Raw genomic sequence first — 17,798 nt, forward strand, 5'->3', positions numbered from 1 at the left:
TTGTGCAGTGTAACTATCTTGAATTATTTTCATATACTTATTGATGCATATGTAATTACTTCATTGTAGGAGACTAATTGCATGTAAAAATGTTTAAAGATGATTAACAGATTTGAATTTTTCAGGTGATAGTTGCTCTTAAAACACTTGGGAACATTGGTGTGACTAATGCAAATTTATCATCTGTTTTGCATAACTGCTTAGAAAATGAAGAACTACCAATGGAACTGAGAGTATCTGCCATTGAAACATACAGGTAATTTGGGGGTCTGTTAATAGCCAGAAAATATTTATTTAGCAGGTAATTTTTGTTAGATACAACTGAACACAATAATTATGATTTAAATAGATAACACTGGATAGTTTCTTTCTGTCTGTGGTCCTAGAGTGATTAAGTCAGTGAGATGTTAACAATATATGAAAATGGACACAAGAAAAATTTCGTATTGATGAATGTAGACAGATAAAAAAAAACAGAAATAGTTGTTAAGCGTAGCCTATTGCATAATGAGCCAAGGAAAAGAATAAATGCTTAAGAGAGTAATAAACAGATAAAGTGAGTACAGAAAGTAGGATAGAATTTAGCAGGATATCACTTTCAGTATTCTTAGAAGCAACTGAATAAAATCGTGGAAAAATATGATAGGTAGTTAGCAGAAAGTAAATGAAGTAATGACATGAAATAATGTGGTATAAAACAAAACAAATTTCCAACTATAGTGTGATTTATCTTCGTGAGTGTATGTATTTAAGCAATTTTTCAATGAGCATTAGCTTCCCTTTGTTAATTTGTTAGTTTATCCATCCATGACCATTTACACAATAATTTTTACATGTCATCCTAATACAAAACTAAACAGTTAAAAAGTTCATGATTTTGTACAGACAATTTTTCCTGATTGGATATTTTTATTTTGTGTGCAACGCTATTTTGGCCACAGCCATCAGTTTGTGAATGGGATATTAAGCTCAGGAAAGTGGAAAAAGGTTTATATGTTATCCACCTCAGATCTTGGGCCTCAGAATTTACAGTAACATGCATTATATTTTAATTGTGTGCAGAAGAATGTCAGTGATGTTTATTATTGATTTATGTTAACATTTTACCTATCCCTACATTGTGCTCACTAAATAATGTTTGGCTTTGTATTTTGTACTATTTAAGAGGCATGCTTTTATGGCCTTTTTAAATATTTGACTTTTGGTTAGGTCTTTGATTTTCCTGGAAAATTTATTCTACAATTTTATTCCCTGATAGAAAATGATGCTTTGTGTTTATTTTTTCTTGAGACAAGTTAGTTGAGGTTGTATCATATTCCATAATTATGAATTTTAATTTTGGTGTAACAGTTACTAATGCTCTTGGAAAAGTGCAAAACAGATCAGTAGATGGTGCAGTTAGAATTAGAATGCTTGGCTGTTCAAACAAATGAACCTTTACAGTGAGCCATCTTCAGTAGACTTTGATCTTTGAGCAAGTCCAGTGAACAGTAGACAGTTGTAGCAACAATGATTACCAAAGTACGAGCAGTAACTAAAACATCTAGTAAGACTTATATCTTCAGAAAACTGGGCAAATTGGCAGTAGTATTGTATCTCAATGAGAAACATCGAATAATTACCACTGACCTGAACCATAAAGACAAACTGTGGCTAATGTTTAGAAGAATAGTTGGCCAAACACTGAATAAATTTATACCTAGCATAACAGTCAATAATGGGAAGGATGCTCCATGATATACAGCATTCCTAAAGAACCTTCTACAGCAGTGACTACTGCACATAGTGTGTAAAACACAGCATAAAGCTATAGACAGAGAATACTAAATGCAGCTCATTTTACTGTCAAAGGTACTATGACTATCATACCAGAATCTTATTGAAAAATGTATTCAGAAACATCTTTTAGTTAGCAATATTTTTTAATTATTACTTTATAGATACGTTTGAGAATAATGTCTGCACAGATCTGGATCATAGCATACATCTGAGAGGATTGACAAACAGAACTGTAGCACACTACCTGCAGCAAGCACAGATGACATTCTGCATCTTATTGATAGCCTCAGAAACAAAATATCTGCAGAACTGGATGAACATTCTCCATATTTATTGAATAAATGCAAACATCACATAGTGAAACCATTGGTTTGTATAAGCAGTTGTGTTCTAAAAGGTGGTGTAGTCCCTGACAACTTGAAACTAGCTGTAGTCAAACCCTTACACAAAAAATGAGAAAGAAACAATGTTTGTAACTACAGACCCATTTCCCTAATCTCAACATTGAGCAAACTGATTGAGAACATAATGTTAAAATGTATCTTGGAACATTACAACAAGGCTCACATAGCAAGTCATTTCCATCATGGTTTGAGAAGAGTTCAAAGTACCATGTCAACAGCAGTACAGTTTGTTCATTAAGTACTTGAAAAAATATATGAAAATTCCCAGGAGTATTCCTAGACCTCTCAACACCTTTTGATGGTGTACATCATGACAAGCTCTTATCAAAAATTGTATTGAGTTGTGTCACTGGAAAACTCAAGCAATTTCTGGAAACATGTTTAAAAGGTAGACAACAGTGTACAGAAATTATCTATCATAATGGAGAAATGTGGGAGAGGAAGTGGTCAAGAATAAGAAATGTACAGTTTGGTGTTCCTCAGGGCTCCAGTTTAGTTCCATTCCTATTTATACGCTTTATGTAAATGATTTCCAGCCTCTCTAGATAAGAAGCATTTGATCACTATGTATGCCAGTGGCACATGATATGTCTGTTGTGCAGATGATGAGCCCAGCCAAATTGAAGAGATTCAAAACTTTACTGGAATGGCTAGTACTTACTCTGAAAGATATAACTAAAGAGTAAACATAGAGAAAACAAATATTATTCTCCTTAAACAGAGTGGTCCAAATAGCCAAAAATATGGTGATTGATGAAACCAGTATGGAATGTAAATTTTTGGGTTTATACACAGATGATCGACTTTCATGGAAATAGCAAGTTGACCATGTCTGGGGGGGGGGGGGGGGGTACACTTCAGTCTATGTATATTAAGGAGATTATTACCATACATTAATTCTGAAACCCTAAGAACTGTATATTATGGAATAGTGTACCCTTTCTTGTCTTATGGAGTAGTACTGTGGGGTGGGACTTGCCACACTAACATGAGAAGGTAATTTTTATTTTGGCTGGAGTCACAGTCATGGCACATTTTTTGAATGATGCTGCCACCATTGGAGTATAATAATTTTCCTTTTATTGTTATACAGTCCAGTTTTCAGCCTTAGTCCATTTTAAAGTACAAACACTTATTTATATATCTATTTATATATAAAAAGACATCAGACTAATATGAAATACAAGTCTTTCTCAAAAAAGCATATCTCATCATGTACGAGGTGCTATCCAAAAATTTTCGGGGCTGGTGCTGCCATCTGTTGAAAACCTTACCTGTGAACTAACTGTCACCATCACCCTCGAAGTAGTTCCCATCCACATGTACACACTGGTCCCAGTGCTTCTGCCACTGGTCAAATGTTTTCTGTAAGTCCTGTTCTTTGAGGGTGTGGTGATGCTTCTTGAATCCTCTCTAGAGTATCGAACTGATGGCCTTTCAATTTGAGTTTTAGTTTTGGGGATAGCACGAATTCGCAAGGTGCCAAATCTGGTGAGTACGGTTGGTGGGGTACAACCGCCATGTTGTTTTTTGCCAAAAAGTTTCTGGTGACCAAGGACATGTGACAAGGCTTGTTATCGTGATGCAGTAGCCAGTTCCCTTGATGCCAAAGTTTGGGCCATCGTCACTGCACGTTTTCACGGAGCCGTCGCAAAACGTCACAGTAGTATGCAAAATTCACTGTTTGGTTGGGTGGGACAAATTCTTTGTGCACAATTCCCTTGGTATCAAAGAAAATGATGATCATGCTCTTCACTTTGCTCTTCACCTGTCTCACTTTTTTGGGTCTTGGAGAGCCTGAGCTCTTCCACTGGGACAATTGTTGCTTTGTCTCTGGGTCATAACCATAAATCCAGCTCTTGTTGCCAGTGATAATCAGTGACAAGCAGGTTGGATCATTAAATGTGGTCTGATGAAGGTCTGTGCCTGCTTCAACACGCTGTGCCTTCTGATCTGCAGTCAAGATGCTTGGCACAAATTTTGCAGTCACACGATGCACGCCCATTTCACCAGTCAACATTCGTTGACATGTCCCATAACCAATACCCACTTCATCTGCAAGGTCTTGAATGGTTCGACATCAACCCGCACGACAGGCCTTCCAGTGTGAGCATTACCTTCTACGTCTGTACAGCCGGCCCTGAACTGAGCATGCCACTGTAACACACACGTATGGCTCATGCTCTGTCCACCAAACACTTGTTGAGTCATTGCAAAGGTCTCCGTAGCACTTTTCCCGAGATTCGTACAGAATTTGATGCACACGTGCTGTTCTATTCACAGATCCATCATAAAATCACCACACACCAAACACAGAGTATTATGGAAATCATTGTGGACACACAACACCTCCTCCCAGCTGAATGCCACTTTGCACACTGACTCATCAGATATGCAGCTCTCGCCACCTAATGGTGCAAAGATCTACTACTCCTGCTTTCCAGATGGCAGCACCAGTCCCAAAATTTTAGATTTCTTCTCATAGGACAGATCTGTCATTAGTAGAAGTGAAAACATCTCCAAAATGCCTAAATATATTGCAAACACTCTTTTCTGGACCTAAGAAAAAAGCTGTTTTATGAAACTGCTAACCAGTAAACAGGTATGCACTGCTTACTACTGTTTTTCTTCATTTTTCGCACTATAGAGTTACATATTGGTTAACTTAAAGACTATTTATTATTATTATTATTATTATCATCATTATAATACTTGGTGCATATCAGTTCAGTGACAACCTTCATAAACTTTATTGTTATGTAACTTTCAATAAATATATTTTCAGACGATTTCCTTGTGAACCAGAGAGGGACTATTTCATTGATATATATAGAAATCATGCAATTGATCCTGAAATTCGGATTGCTGCATATTTGCAGATAATGAGATGTCCAAATTATATTGTCATAAAAACAATAAAACATGCTCTAATTGAAGAAGAAGTCAACCAAGGTATGAATTTCTGATAATTTTAAAGCAACATTTGCTTAAGGAAAAACTAACCAAAGGGTTGCATTTTTTAAAACTTTACCTACTAGTTACTGTTGTGATTATCAGCATGTATGTTGCTACCTGTACTTATACATAAGGTGAAATAAAATGTTATATAGAAGAAACGAGTATAGAAGAACAATTACTAATACAGATTAAGGTTAATGTTCTGATGATTCCTTTGATAATAACATCACCGATTTCCTGTCTCACCATCTTCCAGTGATGTGGTGAACAGAAACAGCTCTTGTTGGGGTGTTTTGGAGACATTCTTAATTTTTTAAATTTGAAGTTAGCTATTTGTATTTGTACTTTATTCGTCTCATAACATACATTTACAGATCATCCGATCATGCTGTACAGGAGACATAAATTTTTAGCCTTATGATATACATAATTACATACGTCCCTAACACTACTTTTTATGAGTTCAGGTACATATTGGACATAGTAATATATATATATATATATATATATATATATATATATATATATATATATATATATATATATATATATATTTTTTTTTTTTTTTTTTTTTCACTGATACATATCATTCTGGGTCTAACACCATATTGTGTGCTACTTGCTGTATAGGTGATGCTTCAGTGCAGCTCAAACCTGATGATAATATATATATATATATATATATATATATATATATATATATATATATATATATATAACAGAGGGAAACATTCCACGTGGAAAAAATATATCTAAAAAGAAAGATGATGAAACTTACCAAACAAAAGCGCTGGCAGGTCGATAGACACACAAACAAACACAAATATACACACAAAAATTCAAGCTTTCGCAACAAACTGTTGCCTCATCAGGAAAGAGGGAAGGAGAGGGAAAGACGAAAGGATGTGGGTTTTAAGGGAGAGGGTAAGGAGTCATTCCAATCCCGGGAGCTGAAAGACTTACCTTAGGGGGAAAAAAGGACAGGTATACAGACACAAGCAGACATATGTCTGCTTGTGTCTGTATGTGTGGATGGATATGTGTGTGTGTGCGAGTGTATACCTGTCCTTTTTTCCCCCTAAGGTAAGTCTTTCCGCTCCCGGGATTGGAATGACTCCTTACCCTCTCCCTTAAAACCCACATCCTTTCGTCTTTCCCTCTCCTTCCCTCTTTCCTGATGAGGCAACAGTTTGTTGCGAAAGCTTGAATTTTTGTGTGTATATTTGTGTTTGTTTGTGTGTCTATCGACCTGCCAGCGCTTTTGTTTGGTAAGTTCCATCATCTTTCTTTATATATATATATATATATATATATATATATATATATATATATATATATATATATATATATATATATATATTATCATCAGGTTTGAGCTGCACTGAAGCATCACCTATACAGCAAGTAGCACACAATATGGTGTTAGACCCAGAATGATATGTATCAGTGAAAGCAGAATTTGAGGACTTACTGCAAAATGGCATGATATACAGATCTGACAGCCCATGGCCCTCACTGTTGCATTTTGTGAAGAAAAAAGGTGGTACTTGAAGGCACTGTGGTGATTATAGGGCACTTAACACCCTCACAGTCCTGGATAGGTACCAAATACCCAATATCAGAGACTTATCAGTGTACTGGCAGGTATGGCTGCAAGAAGGCTTACCACAAAATTCTGGTCAGTAACAGATGATGACATTGAAAAGACAGCAGTAGATAGTTCAAATATGCAAGACTGCCTTTTGGCCTAAAAAATGTGGCATAGATGTGGCAATGCTTTATTGATGAGGTACTGCAATGATTAAAGTGTTGTTTTATGTAGTTATTTAACATTTTAGTATTTTCAAAGTCAGCAAGTCATCATCAAGAACACCTCAAGGTTGTATTCAAGTGCATAAAGAGATATAGAGTTGTAGTCAATGAAGAGAAATGTACACTCCAGCACAAAAGAGTAACATTTCTGGGGTACAATGTATCTGCCCTCTGAAGGACAAAATAGCTTTCATAAAGAAAATACCACCTCCACAGATTATTAACAACTTAGAAGGTTTCTCAGAACACTCAGTTTCTATACTCAGCATTTACCAGGTAGAGCCAAGATGAGGACACCATTGAGAGCAGCTCTAGTGGGCAGACACATGACAGGCCAACATCCCCTAAAATGTTCCCCTGTGATGCAAAAAGCATTTGAAAAAACAAAATCCAGCCTGCGGAACACTTTCATGTCGGCACATCTGGTTCCATGAGCACATTTAGACATAGTCGTTGATGCCAGTCAACAGGCAATTGGAGCAACTTCCAACAAAATGTAAATGGACTCTGGTAGCCAATAGGGGTCTTTCCATGCAAACTTACAGCACCACAAATCAAATGGAGTGCCTGGTAGAGAGTTACTTGCAATATGTGAGGCAGTGCGATACTTTCTCACATACAGAGAAGCAAGAGCATGTACACTCTATACTGACCATAAGCCTACCACCTGCACATTTATCAAGAACACGGTCACCTGCTACCCATGAAAATTTAGATGGCTAGAATTTATTGCCAAGTTGATGACAGACCTGTGTAACAGTAGTGGAGCAGAGTACATAATTGCCTATTTCTTGTCAAGGGTGGAAGTCATATCACAAACAACTGATTACAACCAACTGGCAATGGCTCAACACTTGACCCACAACATAAAAAGTACAGGCACAACATCTCTATAGGACAGCAGTTCAAACAAGTATGACAAACAGGAACATGGATTGAGGTTTGTTGTGGCATGTCACAAGGCAAGCCACACCCATTTCTCCCTGTGGGACAGAAAAAACATGATTTGGAAGTATTCATGGACTGACCCACTCAAGTGCCAACACCACATCAAGCTCATGAAGGACTGGTTCATTTGACCAAACATAAAGAAAGATTACCATAGATGAGCAAGTAGCAAAATCAGCTGCCTTGTCCACAAACCAGTAAGAGATTTCCCACAAATGATAGATTGGTTGCACACATTTGCTTGGACATTGTGGGACTACTGTCACCATCTTAAGGCTTTTGTTATCTCCTGACAGTAGTAGATAGATATACAAGATGGACCTAAACAGTGTAGCTAATGGAAATATCAGCAGAGACAGTAGCATTGGTCTTTCTGTCCATATGGATAGCAGGATTTGGTTACCCTTTGCACATGACTGCAGACCATGGATGCCAGTTCAAGTCTACTTTATTCACAGAGCTGTCCAGACTATGTAGATTCAAATATCATCACACTGCTGCCAACTACCCAGCCAGTAATGGAATGGTTGAGAGATGGCACTGGACATTAAAGGACATGTTGTTGTGTCATAAGACAGCTGGGCCTCAGCCTTGCCAGTGGTGCTACTAGAACTGTGAACTGCTTACAAACCAGATTTAACAGCATCTATGGTAGAAATGGTCTGTGGAGAGACCTTGCAGCTATTAGTGGAGTTCTTTGTGGCTCAAGGACAGTTGATGACCATGTAACTGCCACATGTCTTACAACATGTAAAGGACCAGATACCTAAACTCTGACCTTCACCAGGATCAAGACATGGAGATGTAAGAGCATTCTAAAATAAGGAGCTTCACACCCTCCCACATGTCATCATCACAACAGATGCAGTTAAACCACCACTGCACCTGCCTTATTCAGGGCCATACAGGTTATGGATAAGGGGTGAACATTCATTGCAGATAAATGTAAACAGCAAGACACAGACCATCTCATTAAAGGGAGTGAAGCTCACTCACATACTAGAAAATGATGAAGAAATCACAGAATCGTTGTTCCCACAAGGAGTGCAGGAAAGCAGACCAGGACATAGAAATGCCACACCACCTTCAAGAGGTCAGACACCCATGGGAGAGAAAATGCAGGTGACACAGGGACCAGAAGGATGCTCTCAAGCAGGTCAAAAGATCACATAAAGATAACCATATATCCCAGGAGCTCTGCTCTTCCACAGTGGTGCTGTGTGGGAGTCACTGTGGTCAGAGAAAATAAATGTACAGTGAATCAAAGAGTTGTGTTCTGGAGGGAGTAGAGTGACATTACCATTACTATTTGTTTTTATAACACTTCCACAGTTGTTATGGATTTGTTATTCTCGATTTGATTTTGTTCTCTCAGAGTTGAGTAAAGAGTTTCTTCATAGCTTTATGATGGTGCATGTTATTTGCATAGTATTTATAGCAAATATCACCATAACCTCCTTGTTGAAACTTCTTTGTATGAGCAGCAAACAGTTTTTCTAGGATACAACATTTCTGACATTTTTCATGAAATGTTGATATTCTTTCTTGACATGAATTAACTTCCACACACCCAGCTTTTTCAAATATTTACAAGCTCTTGTATTTTATTTCTGTCATTGCACTTCCACCCTCCACTGCACTTTTATCCCTAAGGCATTATCACAAGAAAACACTTGAAGCTCATCACTTTGTTTGAAACCATAACACCAACACATGGAATACACTGTGAAAATAAACAAAAATAACTGGTAATGCCTTGTGAAAATGAAGTTAAAGCTAGTATGGGATTATGGCAAGTGAAAGAATGATGAATCAATCAAACGAGCCCCACCTGCAGGTGGTATACATAGACTGAGACAAAAATAGGTAGTGAAAGTGGATAAGAATGAAGGGAGTGAATGAGAATGCAAAGAAGAAAAGAGCACCATGGAGACATAAAATGCTGCAAAAGACACCTTATTTTGATGCACACCTGCTCCAAACTGGCAAACCAAACAATGAAAAATGTTAGATTCAGAACTTTTAGGGAATTTAGACCTGGTTAATTTAGTGTAGAAAATTGGATTTCTATTTGGTTATTAGCCAATACTTGCATGGCAAAAACTAGACAAAAAGTGATTTTCTGTATATTTCAAGGATAATTCATAGATCATTGCCACCTATGATTTGGCACCAAAAAGTTTAAAGTAAACTAAACTTGATTACTTCAGGCTTAAAAGTATCTAGTGCTCAAAAATGAGAGCTACACAAAGAAATGAAATACAATAAAAACCCTGAATTTGTTAACTATCTGAGATGTTATAAAGTTGTGTTTAAAAGTGCTGTTGAAGTTGCCAAAAGAATGTCAAATGATAAGTTCATTTTAGGACATAAGAATAAGCATAAAGCAGTATGGTCTGTTATTAAATCAGAATTAGCGACAACAGTTAATCAGCAGGAAATTTTAAAAATCAAACAAAACAATGATACTATTTCAAACCTTCTCAAATAGCTCAACTTTTTTATAAGTTTCTCATAAATGTAACAAAGTCTGATGTAAATGTGAATACTTATCAATTTCTTTGACCTTGCTGCCCCTGTGACATTTAGTAAAGTCTCAGCCCAAGATGTAACAAATTCTATTTTGGTCTTAAAAAGCAAAAACTCTGCAGGGTGGGATCTAATACCCACCAAAGTAATTAAATTTGTATATGATAAAATAGTACACCCTGTGTCCTTAATAATCTATCAGTCATTTGAGCAAACTAACTTCCCTTGTGTGCTTAAGTATGCAGAGGTAAAATCACTTCACAAAAAAGGATTAGGAGAGGATATGGGATATTACTGCCCTATCTCTATCCTCCTAGTGGTATCCAAAGTATCTGAAAAAATAGCTGCAGTCCAGATAAATTTTATTTTGAAACATGGATTTATTCTTAAAAACCAATATGGATTTCAAAATGGGAAAAGCACCATGAGTGCTATGAATGAATTCACTGAAAAAAATCTGCTCATCACTAGACAAAAGCAACAAAGTGGCAGATATCTTTTGTGACCTTACAAAGGCATTCGATTCTGTGAATCGCTCCATGCTGCTTCATAAACTAGACACATATGACATCAGACTAAATGCTCTGCACTGGCTCAGGTCTTATCTGACAATCAGGATGCACATAACATCTAACACCATAAATTATGCACCTCTGTGAGATACCATATCACAGTGAGTCCCTCAAGGCTCAATCTTAGGACCAATATTGTTTCTCTTTTACATAAACGATTTACCTTTTAATATCAATGCCCAGCCATTCATGTTTGCTGATGATACTTCAGCACTCCTTGAAAAACAAACTGTGGGAGAAATGTCAGATGGTGTTATAAACACACTAAACAACCTAGATTCATGGTTTCAACAAAATGACCTTAAACGTAACTTCTCAAAGACCTTCTTTACGCAGTTTAGAAGCAAATAATAAAAAATCAGTGACATCACTATTGTACATAAAAATCAAGTTATGGGTAAAGCTCAGTCCATTAAATTCTTGGGACTACACTTGGACAAAAATCTAAGCTGGCAAGCACATATAGATTATTTAACTACAAAATTAAACAACCTTGCCTTTGCAATGGATATACTATCTGGTATAACAGACATAAGCTGCAGGAAAGTGGTGTACCACAGTTACTTTGAATCCATAATTAGATATGGTTTAATTTTTGGGGAAAATTCAAGCTACATATCAGGAATCCTGTTACTTCACAAAAGAATTGTTAGAAAAATGTGTGCTTACCCTCCAAGAACATCCTGCCTCCATTATTCAAGATTCTAAAAATATTACCTATCCCTGCATTGTAAATATTTGAAATTATCATCTTTTTACATAGTAAACCCAAGCCAATGGAATAAAACCATTTCAAACATATCACTTAAAACTCTACCAACAGACACACCATTACTTGGATATAAATTTACAATGAACTCAAGGGTAGATGTTTACTGAGGATGTATAGAGGTTCACTGAAGGAAAAACTATATGATCTACTGGTGGAAAAATGTTACTATTCCACTGAGGAATTTATGAATGATGAAATTGTCATTTGAATAGTGCGACTCTTTAATATTATAGCATTGTGTGTGTGTGTGTCTTTTGTGCTGGAGTGTACATTTATCTTCATTGACTACAACTCTATATCTCTTTATGCACTTGAATACAACCTTGAGGTGTTCTTGATGATGACTTGCTGACATTGAAAATACTAAAATGTCAAACAACTACATAAAACAACACTTTAATCAATGCAGTACCTCATCAATAAAACATTGCCACATCTATGCCACATTTTTTAGGCCAAAAGGCAGTCTTGCATATTTGAACTAGCTACTGCTGTCTTTTCAATGTCATCATCTGTTACTGACCAGAATTTTGTGGTAAGCCTTCTTGCAGCCATACCTGCCAGTACACTGATAAGTCTCTGATATCGGGTATTTGGTACCGATCCAGGACTGTGAGGGTGTTAAGTGCCCTATAATCACCACAGTGCCTCCAAGTACCACCTTTTTTCTTCACAAAATGCAACAGTGAGGGCCATGGGCTGTCAGATCTGTATATCATGCCATTTTGCAGTAAGTCTTCAAATTCTGCTTTCACTGATACATATCATTCTGGGTCTAAACCCCTTTGGCATTGCAGTACTGGCTGACCTATTGTCATTTGAATGTGGTACACCATATTGTGTGCTACTTGCTGTATAGGTGATGCTTCAGTGCTGCTGAAACCTGATGATAATAATATACTCACATGGGTCACTGCCTGTCCCAATATGCCTCTGACCATTTTATTGCCTTTGCAAACCAGTGCAGCAATAATTTTGACTTCCATTCTGGTGTGCTAAAGAAAATCAGTCCAATCTAGTACTTCTGCTATAAGAAAAGTTCACTCATGACTATGCCAGAAAACCAAGCTGGCTTTTAATGTACATTTACTGTGTGTGGACATCAGTAATTTATTGGCTGCCATGAGGCCTGCTTGTGGGGATTTTCCTGTCACTGTACAGCTTCATGCCATTAGTACACTAATGTTTGATCCAGAGCCTATGAGATATTAATGGCCTGAACGCATGTCTCTGACATACAGTGTATGGGACAGGATAAATACATGGGGTAAGTTGCTCATTGTGTTCAGCTCCTTTGCTCACCTCCTTGCTGCCAGTGTATGTGATAGCTGTGTGATGCCTTGTACCTCATCGTCCTGTCACCTAATTGCCGATGGCATCAAAAGGCCTGCTGCTGAAAACTATTTTGATTCATCTCATTCTGTTCCTAGAGTCTTGCATTGTTGAGCTCTTCTTCCACTCAAAGCAACTAAACATCTGTTTCTGTCATTACTTGACCTTCTTTTGTAGTTTATGCAGCTGTTCATTAAGATCTGATTGTTGGCTTCTCTGCATAACTACTGCATCTTGTTTTTCTCAGTCGTCAGAAACCAGTGTGATGCTCACTGTCTTTAAGTTATTTAATGTTGCACAGACCTTTGTCTGCTAGCGTTATCAATGCAATAATATCATCATTTTCCAAAGCAACCACTGCTGGTTTTACTGCTCTAGTAGTTGTGTTAACCATACATGCCTCAGCATTCCAGCTGGTAAATCTGCAAATCCTACAATGCCATGCAAGTGTTGCTAATACTCAGAGATATTTTTGTCCCTCTTAATGTGACACATGCTGGATGCACTGATCCAGTGGCTTACTCATGCAGTTGGTTAGTGCTTCTTTTCAAGCATGTGTATTGTTGCTTCTCAGGCAGCTCGAGTATTTTGTCTGTGCCGATAGTGCCCACCCTGGCATCTAAATCATTGACCACTGCTGTGAATTTTGTACCCCCACCTATTATCTCATTTTGTTCAAATGCCAGTTCTAGCATCACAAACCGAGTGCTAGTTTGTTCAGTAGGAGCTTTAGCATCCATACATGCAGTGCAGCCTTCCCATAATAGCACATATAGTCCCAGTTTGTGGTTACAGACTGGTTGCTGAACTTGTTTGCTCTGACACCACTAATTGCAGGTCTGCAATTTGTCTCTGCAATTTGCCCTATAATGCTGGCAACTGAGTCCTCGTCTCTTCTTTTGACATGTCTTTACCTTGTTATACCACCTGATTTTGCACGTTCGTTTGTGCAAACTTTAGCTCTAGTTGCTTGCAGAGTCACCACTTCATGGCAATATTCACTACAAGTGCTATGCAAATAACATACACCAACTTAAATTTATGAAGAAACTCTTTATTCAGCATTGTGAGAACAGAAACAAATTGAGAATAACAAATCCTTAACAACCACAGAAGTACTAAAAACAACAAAGAGTAGTAGTAGTGTCTCTCCATTCCCTCCTAGCCACAACACTTTGATTCGCCATGCAGTTATTTTCTCTGACTCCCACAAGGTCATGCCAAACAGTTGTGGTCAACTATAACTGTCCTCACAATTAAAATTAATTGTTTATTTTGTGGATTGGCACCAATATCACAGTACCTACATGATAAAATCTAACTTCGTAAGACTAAATTAAATATTGTATACAATGACTGAAAGAAAGATCCCAGAGAATGTACAAAATGATCTGAGAAATTCAATGATGAGTTTGGACAAACATTGTTACAATGTCTTCAGACTTTTCCAGACGTAATAGCAACAGATGGATAGTATATTCTGTTCAGTAATGGAAGTGAGCAGCCATACAGGTTTTTTTTCTTTTATAAAAATAATTAAGAATGTTGACCAACATCTGCATTGTGAAATAAGAACAAGTCAAATAAGAATGTAAGAAGTATTTTAATTGCATGAATAATAGAACAAATTATCAAAATTAGAACTTTGTCTGTAATGACAAGTGACACAAATCACTAGTAGAACACATGCAGTTAGATCTCACATATCTCTTCAAATATATGAATAGTGTGTAATTTTTTTTAACTATCTGGATGTCAATATGAAAAATAGTTTGTTACATCTGTAATTTAATGAATATAATGTACAAAGATTGACTGAAATCTTTTTATTGTTATAAATACACACACACACACACACACACACACACACACACACATACGCATGACAATATATCTCCTGTGTATGATTAAATGACAAAAAAATTAACTGAAATGACACCAGCTGCAGTCATTGTCACTAGCCATTACTGCAAAATGATGCAATGGATTAAAAAGTCGTTGGGTTCAAAATTGTAGTGGATTTTAGCTGGGTTTTAGTTTCTTTAATTTAGTACTACAGTGAACAATATTTGACTGTGGTTTTAAGGGAGATGACAAACATCTGACCATGATTTTAAATGAGATTTAAGTGAGATTTACTCACAATAAATTCTAACTGGACAGCTGCATCACATTTTCTTAGAATGGATAACAATGGAGATATAAATATATATGAAAAAAATCTGGCATACTTTTCTTACTTCTACTCTATCCTGTCACACAGTATCATATTTTGGAATAGCTCCACAAATTGAGAGAAGGTTTTTAGAGTGCAAAGCAACCAATCAGTACTGACTCTTTTGATGCATTGCAAAATGTTGTGTTGTGTGAATCATTTGAGAAATAAATAATGTAATGAGTGTGTTTAAACTGTCACTGCCCCAGATAGAACCACAGCTCGATTCACTTAATAGAAATGCATATAATGTTTACTTCTAGTTTTATTTGCTCAAATTCAAATTCATTCTTGACAACAATTTTTCTTGGTGGGGAGGCTGCGGTTAATATTTCATACTGCCTGAATGGATGACTGTAGCATGTATTGGTGTAAATTCCACAAAATTATTTTCATTAGTTTACTCTCTACCATCCCTGTTTTGTTTCAATTTGTTCATCTAACAGAAGCTCTGTGGGCAGCTCAGTACATCAGGTAGTAACTGGTGATGATGACAAGTTACATTGTTGAAATATTGTGCTGAGATGGCATGAAAAAGCAGTAACCTGGGCAAGACAGTGGATAAGACTTACCAAGGAGAGTCATAAACTTATAATGGGATACATACATACATACATTAATCCTTGTTCCATAGATCATGAATACGACATTTTGTAATGATGTCATTTCTATCAACCACCAGATTCATCCCCAGATGTAACTGAAAACTTCAGAAAAAAAAGACAGTTTGCTAGTATGTATGTTTCCCATTTGCTATTCTGAAAAACTGAGTCAGCATCCCTCCATAATGAGTGAGATGTTGAGCTCAGAAAGAGGAAGAGGTGTTAGTATTGTGCTATGCATAGCATGGGGGTAAGCATTTCTCAAAAGGAAAAAAGAAGGGAAAAAACATAAAGTGAAGGTGTTATGTGGAATGTTGGGTGTTTTATAATCATTATTATTATTATTATTATTATTATTTATTTGTATAACATTTTTTTTATCAAACCCCTATTCTGTTTTATCTAAGTAATCCTTCAATGTACGAGGGCCGTTCAGAAAGTAACCTCCGGTTGATTTAAAAAAATACACCAAGTTAAATAAAAATATTTTAATATATACATCTTACAACTACATCTTTGCACTATTTTTCTACATAGTCTCCATAGCGATTGAGGCACTTATCGTATCTCTTCACAAGCTTTGAAATTCCTTCTGCATAAAAATCACCCGCTTGTGCCTGAAGCCAGCCTGTGACCGCATCTTTGAGCTCTCCGTCATCATCAAACCGCTGTGACCCGAGCCATTTCTTCAAATGCATGAAGAGGTGATAATCACTTGGCGCCAGGTCTGGGCTGTAAGGTGGATGGTTGATAACGTCCCACTTGAAGGACTCAGGAAGGGCCGTTGTTCTGCGAGCAGAGTGAGGACGGGCGTTATCGTGCAAAAAAACGATACCGGAAGTCAGCATACCACGGCGTTTGTTCTGTATAGCCCGTCGTAACTTTTTTATTGTTTCACAGTACACGTCTTGATTAATGGTCGTACCACGTTCCATGAATTCAACCAACAACACCCCTTTGGCATCCCAAAACACCGTTGCCATCAGTTTTCTGGCAGAAAAATCTTGCGAGGCTTTTCTTGGTTTGGTAGGCAAATTTGAATGTGCCCACATCTTTGATTGTTCTTTTGTCTCAGGGTTCACGTACTTAATCCAGGTTTCGTCACCGGTCACGATTCTGTTTAACAATGGTTCTCCTTCGTCCTCATAACGTGACAGAAAGTCTAATGCAGAGGCCATTCTTTGAGTTTTGTGGTGGTCGGTAAGAATTTTGGGCACCCATCGTGCACAGAACTTACGGTAACCCAATCTTGCTGTCACTATCTCGTACAAGAGAGTCTTAGAAATCTGTGGAAAACCAGTAGACAACTCCGACATTGAGAAACGTCGATTTTCACGAACTTTTGCATCAACTGTCTGAACGAGTTCGTCAGTCACCAATGATGGTCTACCACTCCTCTCTTCATCATGAACGTTTCCTCGTCCACTTTTAAATAAACGTACCCATTCACGGACAACTCCTTCACTCATAACTCTTGGTCCATACACGGCACAAAGCTCACGATGAATAGCTGCTGCAGAATATCCTTTGGCTGTAAAAAACCTTATGACAGCACGCACTTCACATTTGGCGGGGTTTTCTATTGCAGCACACATTTCAAACTGCCACAAAAACTAAACTAGCGCAGGTACGACATTCACTCAACCACGGCTTGATGCCGACTGACCTGTTGAGTGCGTGAACGCACAGATGGCGTCGCTACTCCCCCCACAACCCGCACTGTGACCAATCGGAGGTTACTTTCTGAACCGCCCTCGTATAAAATGTATTGCATAACGGGTACTTTTTAGTGGCCTTTTTAAATAAGTGTGTTTTTGCAGTTTCTTTAATCTCTTTTAGTAATTTATTGTACAGTTTTATTCCTTGGCAGAAAAT

At 37.2% G+C, this 17,798-nt stretch overlaps 1 protein-coding gene across 1 annotated transcript in view; it reads left to right on the plus strand.

The window, feature by feature from the left end:
- The window catches only part of LOC126249021 (uncharacterized), a 712,654-nt gene that overhangs the window by 99,475 nt on the left and 595,381 nt on the right, over window positions 1-17,798 (plus strand). Inside the window, exons 10-11 of the mRNA XM_049950623.1 lie at window positions 126-256; window positions 4,969-5,135. Of these exons, the coding sequence (XP_049806580.1) occupies window positions 126-256; window positions 4,969-5,135 (298 nt within the window). The remainder of the gene's footprint in view (window positions 1-125; window positions 257-4,968; window positions 5,136-17,798) is intronic.

This window comes from Schistocerca nitens, chromosome 3 (genome assembly GCF_023898315.1).
Source record: "Schistocerca nitens isolate TAMUIC-IGC-003100 chromosome 3, iqSchNite1.1, whole genome shotgun sequence".
Lineage (NCBI taxonomy): Eukaryota > Metazoa > Arthropoda > Insecta > Orthoptera > Acrididae > Schistocerca > Schistocerca nitens.